Genomic DNA, 6,968 nt, shown 5'->3' on the forward strand with positions numbered 1-6,968 from the left:
GTTGAAAGACTTGGCGACTTTAGCATCTTCTTCTTGTTTTCACACATACATGACATCCTTTAACACAGAAGCTGGAGCATGCAGACCAAAGCACGGCACACGTAAGCTCACAGACACAGATTCAAACATACATGAAGGACCGAACACGACTGGTCATGCAACAGGAGCCTGCATCTTTTGTTTCAGCTTGTCCTCACGAAGCAGCGCATTCAGAACAAACTGTACCAGTGTGTGGGGTACGGGGGGCGGAGGGTCATATGTCGGCTAAAACTCGTTTCCATGCACGTAACAGCGCCCCCCTCACAGGAAGTGCCCTGGGTTGGGTGATGGAGCTGTTTGGAGGAGGACGTTTGTTTGTTGCCAGAGGTGAGTTTAATGACGAAGCTTTGCTTTTTCTTATTGTTGCTGTTTCTGCAGAAGACGATGGCGCCCTCTAGTGGTTGGTTGGAAACATCTCTCTGTGATTGGTTGATGAGACGTGAGCAGGTTCCTGTCTTATTTCCAGCCTGAAACGTGTCCATGTGCGCGTCAGTTATTTCAGCTCGTCTCCTCTCGCTGTCGCCCCATCACAGCACCATGGTGGGTATGTGGTGAACCAGCGACGCTGGGTGAGGCACGGCGGTCAGCTGGGGAGGGTGAGGAGGAGGCGGCGAGTGCGTCGAGTGCACCCCACCTCCGCCTCCAACCACCAGTACACCTCCTCCTGGGGCGGCGCTGTCCCCCGTGGGGCGGTGCCTGGCGCTCTTCTGGTGCGCCCGCAAACCAGCCAGCTGCGAGTACGCGGACTGGCAGACGTGGCACTTGTAAGGGCGCTCTCCGGTGTGCAGCCGGACGTGGTTCCTCAGCGTGGATGACTGGCTGAAGCGACGGTTGCAGAAGCGGCAGACGAACGGCTTGTCCAGAGTGTGGATGCGCATGTGGGAGCGAAGGTTGCTGCGAGAGTTGAAGCCGCGGTGGCAGATAACACATCGCATGCGCCCAAGACTGGTGGAAGAAGTGGAGGTCGTGGAGGTGGAGCCTTCACAGGTGTGGAAATCATCTGCAGAGAAGAAGAAGAGCTTCAGACTGAACTCTGAGACCACCCTCTCACCTGTGGAGAGGAACCTTTCAATTCAACTTTATTTATACAGCACCAAATCACAACAACAATCGCCTCACAGAGTGTTTCCTTCCCACTGTCACTGTCAAGCTTCTGCCCCAACAGCACCTCTCTGAAACTTGGCTGCTTCTTCTTCTTCTTCTTCTTCTTCTTCTTATTATTATCTTATTATTATTATTATTATTATTATTATTATTATCTTATTATTATTATATATATATATATATATATATATATATATATATATATATATATATATATATATATATATATATATATATATATATATAGGCACGGTGGTTAGCACTGTTGCCTCACAGCAAGAAGGTCCTGAGTTCAGTTCCACCATCAGGCCGGGGTCTTTCTGTGTGGAGTTTGCATGTTCTCCCCGTGTTTGCGTGGGTTCTCTCTGGGTACTCCGGCTTCCTCCCACCGTCCAAAGACATGCAGCTTGTGGGGATAGGTTAATTGGATAATCCAAATTGCCACTAGCTGTGAATGTGGAAGTGAATGTGAGTGTGAATGGTTGTTTGTCCCTGTGTGTTAGCCCTGTGACAGACTGGCGACCTGTCCAGGGTGTACCCTGCCTCTCGCACTATGACAGCTGGGATAGGCTCCGCGACCCTGAAAAGGATAAGCGGAAGCGAATGGATGGATGGATGGATATTATTATTATTATTATTATAACATTAAATATGTATGGAACTATATATATGTTATTTATTTTTCCTATAATAATGATTATTAGTTCTATGAATAGCAATCCAACAATAATATATTTGAACATATATGCATTAAATTTTTAATTTGTCATTTTATTATATTATTATTATTACTACAAATTTTTAATGTGTACACTTTTATACTAATGTGTACTTTAACTGCAATATTACAATGATATACTTATATTATCCATTATAACACACACACACACACACACACACACACACACACACACACACACACACACACACACTTTTAATAAAACCAAATATAAAATATACATTTACTTTTTAAATAGTTATTATTCCAGACTGATTAAAGATAAATTAAATATACATTATTTTTCACACACATTCATAATAATATTAATTTTTATTTTCCAAAATAATATTTTATATCTGAAAGAACTTCATGTGTAATAATACTAATAATAGTAACAGTGTGATGGATTAAAGCCCTTTCGATGACTCCAACACAGATTTAATAAAATATCAATGAAACAATGTTTTTGCTGCTGTTTTCAGGGTTCTTGCAGCGCTGCTGGATGTTTGGCTAACTGAGTAGATTTATGAATGACCTCACTGATCAATAATCAATAATGATTACCGCTCTTGGTCTTCTTGCTCTGTTCGTCCTCTCCTCCAGGAATTCCAGGGATTCCCAGGAATGTGTTGTGAGAGTTTCCGTACCAGACGAGCAGCTCGTGGTCGGGAGGGATGGTCTGAGGAGGGAAGAGAAAAGAGGAAGAGCAATAAATACTTGAATCAGCGTTTACTTTATCATAGCAACATTACTGCGTTTCATTATCACAGTATTATTGTTTTATTGTAAATATTTGATTCTTTCTTTCAAACTTGTCATAAATTCTGAAACATTTTCAGAATTTATGTTTTTCTTTTCTTCAGTTCAAATCTGTTTAAATTTCAGCTGCATGTCGTTAACCTTCGAGCATCGAGTGGAGGGTTACGCTCAGACACCTGGAGGAGCCGGTCGAAGAACGGCGCCTGAAATCAGGCCGAGCTTCATCGCTCAAGGATTTATTTTAGAGAACAGGTGACGGCAGCGCGCTGAAGCTTCCCATGTTTCCTTCACATGGATCTGGAGTCTTCTCAGGCTGATCTGAGATCAGCTTTTCCAAACATGATGAAGCGACGTGGAATAACCACACCCTCCTCTGCTCCACTGCTCTTTTGGCTGTTTTGGTTGTTTCTGTAGTTGCTGTGCTGCTTCAGTGACCTTTGTGTGCACGTTTATGGTGTAAGTTAAGAGGCGTGTAGAGTCTGTAGAGGTGTGCAGTGATGTTGGGTTTATTCACTGAAACATGGTCGCCTTCCTTTATTTATTCCTTTGTTGTTCCAGCAGGCGGTTTGATAAAAGCAACGATAAATACTTCTGAGCAGACATGAGGAGGAAAAGATCCCTGAACCACCAAGAACCTCAGCCTCCAAACCACCAACATCTCTCCGTGAACGCAGGTGTACATGTACCTGGGTCACATGATGTCACCCTGCAGGTGGAAGCAGGTGCGATGATACCTGAGGAGCTGGAACATGACGAGTTTCACTAACCTCCACCGCCTTGTAGAAGATGCTGCTGCCGATCTGGACCACCTCGAGGTTCTGCTCCTGCTCGTTCCTCGCACACTTGATGTACGTCATCCAGCTCCTCTGGTCCTCCTGACTCGCATCGATAAAATACCTGACTGTGCCGTCCTCATTAAACACCTGAGGAGGGAGGCAGGAAGAAGAAAGTAAACACCATTTCCAGCTAAAGTCATTAGTTTAGTGTTCTCACTAGGGGGTTATTTCAAAGACCTCATACACAGATAATAACTAAGCTTTTTGACATGCTAACCAGTGGAACTGCATATGAGGATCAGTTAACAGTTAGTTATCATCCTGCTAATCTGTTGGTTCAGTTATTTTAATAGCAAGCTAAGAATCAGCATATAAGTTTGTAAGTTAGATTAGCCATGTAACTTGTTGCAAGTAGTTGGATAGTTAACAGTTAACCATGTTGTTGATAAACCAATTAGCTGGCTAGGTAGCAATTGACTTGTTAGTTAGGTGTGAGCTAGCTAATATGCTAAAATCAAGTCACTAAACTTCTTAACCAGCAAACTTTAAGTAAATACTGAGGTTTGTCTGTAAAGGTCCAGCCAGCAGCTAGTTAACACTGGAAATAAGCTGAAAGACTCGATGGTTAGCATTGAGTTAGCCTTCAGGTATTTGTTTAGCAAGTATGTTTGCATTTAGCCAGCCACTTGCTCGCTGTGAGTTTTATAAGTTAGCGGGGAGCTTGTTACTAGTAGGTGACTAATTAAGTAGAGTGTTAAAATTGAGTGAGTTAGTCTGACAGCTGGTAGAAAGTCGGCAGACTTCTTATAGCTTAAAGGGAGCAAAGACACGGCCCCAGAATCAAGCCTTGGGGAACTCCATGGGGGCAACACTGAACCTAAAACCTTCCTCTGACAAAGACAAGGGTTTTTGTTTTTAATGATTTATTTATTTATTTTTAGGGAACACAAACAGCTGCTTTCCAGTAGAGGATAAGAAGGGTTATTTTTCATTATGAAACACACAAAGCTGCTCTAGAAAAAAAATCCAAGGAAAAAGAAAGACACCAAAACATGAGAGCTGGGACAGAGCAGTCTGAACGTGAACGTCGCCTCACCTCCCACATCAGGTTGTTGTTCTTGTACAGGTCGATGTGTTCAGGTGACACCAGGCGTCCGGTGAACGGACCCATCTCTGTCCCCGCTTTGATCCAGGTTTTGGAGAAAATGCCCAGACCTTCTCCTGGGACCACAGAAAACAGTAAAGAGAGGGCGTAAGAAGAACACGGCACCGGTGATCTGCGGCTGGTCTTTAAAGAGAGACCAGCAAACCCACAGAGGTTTACAGGTGAGCTTACCTGGGACTGAGCTCTGAGCGATGATCACCTCACTGGGTAAAACCAGGCTGGACAGCTTCTGCACCTCTGGACACAAACACAGCGCGCAGATTTTCATGTCAACATGTGTCACTCCTGCTTCTACAATTGGAATTCAAAAATGAAAATAGAAATGACAGCGCTGCTTCGAACTTTTTAAACGCATTTTAAACTGCGTCGGAAACGCTCGGAGCGCATTTTTCTGCCGGTTTATGGATGAAAAAGTCCCCGAAAGATGAATACCTGATGGAAGCAGCAGGAAATGTTCCCGAGAACACGTCTACAATCAGGAAAACCCCCTGGACATTATACGGGAGAGCTGAAGGAGCGCGCGGGGAGAGAAAAGCGGGAGTAAAGGCGTGAAGATGAAAGCTGAGGCCGCCGCGGGAAAACGCGACACGTCCGTCGGAGAGTTGACCCGGAGCATCCACCCGAAGCCCGGTCGCTCCTCCTAAATTGTCCCCAACGAACTTCACCCAGAACGGAAACGAATTTCACAATAAAATCACATTAAAATAAAAAAGAAGTGAGCGCGCGACAGCGAGAAACGGGCCGCGGCTCGCGCTTTGAAAGAGAGATCACGGACGTGATTACCGATCAGGAGCCAATCAGTCAGCAGCTGTTTGTTCATTAACAAACCATCCAAAGAATGTGATCAAATCTGATCAGTTATTGATGAGGATAATTAGCAACAAACAAACAAGAATCAATATTTTAAATTCATATTTAAACAGTTTAACAGATTTATTTTAAATACGAGTTTAAAGGTTAAATTAAATCTTTTTTCTGTTTCATTAAAGATTTTTATCTTTTTCGTTTTAGGCTCCAAAATTAAAATTTATGCGACACTTGTGTAAATATTTACAAATATTTGCAAATATTTGTAAATATTTGTAAATATAGAGAATAAATAAAACGAGTAAAAAAAACAGAAGAAATGAGATCAATTATTATTATTATTATTATTATTATTATTGTCGTTGTTATTAATAATAGTATTATAGTAGGATAAGTAAAATAATATTTTGTGTGTTTGTTTGTTTTTTGTGTTGTGTGATGTGTGGACATACTGCAAATCAATTTGCCATTGGAGACAATAAAGTTACCACTGACATTATTATCATTATTATTATTATTATCATCATTATTATTATTATGCTTGTTGTTATCTGGTGTCTCCGTTTCTGAGCTGTACGGTTGGTCACTGACCTCCGGAGAAGGACTGCGCGAGCACCTCGGCGGTGAACGCGGTCTTGGGGCTCGCGCTCGGGGCGGTGCGGTCCTCGTGCTGCAGGTGATGCTGGTGCGGGTGGTGCTGCTGCTCGCCCAGCACGTGCCTCCAGCGCCCGTACAGGAAGCTGTGCAGGATGTCCGAGGTGATGATGTCCGCGAGGGACAGCGGAGGCTTGAAGCCCGGCTTCAGGCCCAGAGAGGAGCCGGGCAGCACGGAGCCCATGGCGGCGAGAGCCGAGGGGAGAGCCGAGGTCAGAGCCGGGGTCAGGGAGAAATCCTCCCGCTGAACAAATAAAAAAAAAAAAAAAAAAACACAGTCAAAAACTCCTGTTTTACACCGACCGAGGAGCGAGGAGGAGACAGGAGCAGAGGAGCAGCTTGCGTGTCTCAGTCAGAGGTGAAGTTAAAATCCTGAGAGGAGCAGGAGCAAAGCGGGCGCGGGCCGTGTGGGGGGGTCTTTATATGGAGCTCCATCACCTCCTCCTCCTCTAACAGAGGGAGGGGGGAATCCTGCACGCGCTGTTATTGGCTCCGTTTACAGCTCGGCTCGTGACACCGACACCCCACCGGGAGGAGCGGAGCCGGGCCGGTACTGGACCGAGGCCCCGCGGAGGTCCAAGCCCTCTTAGGGCAGGACCTCATAGGGCAGGTGTTCACGCATGCGCAGGTCAGCTTCCTGGCGCGTGTTTCAGAGCTCACCTGCTCCTGCCTGAAGGCAGGGTTGGTAGTTTGATTTCAGCCCGCAGGTCAGGCTCATGGGCAGCTGATCAAACAAACAGCGATCAAACAGCTGATCGTTAAAAACAAAAACAGGAAACATTTCAGTTTACAACTACGTCACAAAACTGGGCGGAGACTAAAAGCGATAACAAAAATCAAATCCATCGATCAAATATGAGAAAAATGATCCTAACATCAGACTGAGACCCGCCCACAGCTCAGAAACTGTAACTGATGATAAACCGATGACTGATACATTGTT

General features: G+C 44.5%; 1 protein-coding gene across 1 annotated transcript; it reads right to left on the reverse strand.

The window, feature by feature from the left end:
* Nucleotides 1–410: 410 nt before the first annotated feature.
* Nucleotides 411–6,741, reverse strand: LOC146658266 (PR domain zinc finger protein 12-like). Its single transcript, XM_085426618.1, has 6 exons — nucleotides 5,963–6,741; nucleotides 4,736–4,801; nucleotides 4,496–4,620; nucleotides 3,391–3,546; nucleotides 2,429–2,543; nucleotides 411–1,039 (listed from the first exon to the last, which is right to left on the reverse strand). The coding sequence occupies exons 1-6, from the start codon at nucleotides 6,207–6,209 to the stop codon at nucleotides 567–569; spliced, it is 1,182 nt and encodes a 393-aa protein (XP_085282744.1). The 5' UTR covers nucleotides 6,210–6,741; the 3' UTR covers nucleotides 411–566.
* Nucleotides 6,742–6,968: the final 227 nt, after the last annotated feature.

This window comes from Rhamphochromis longiceps, linkage group LG12 (assembly GCF_057381845.1).
Source record: "Rhamphochromis longiceps isolate RC_006_pf linkage group LG12, R_longiceps_female_GT1.1, whole genome shotgun sequence".
NCBI classification, from domain to species: domain Eukaryota; kingdom Metazoa; phylum Chordata; class Actinopteri; order Cichliformes; family Cichlidae; genus Rhamphochromis; species Rhamphochromis longiceps.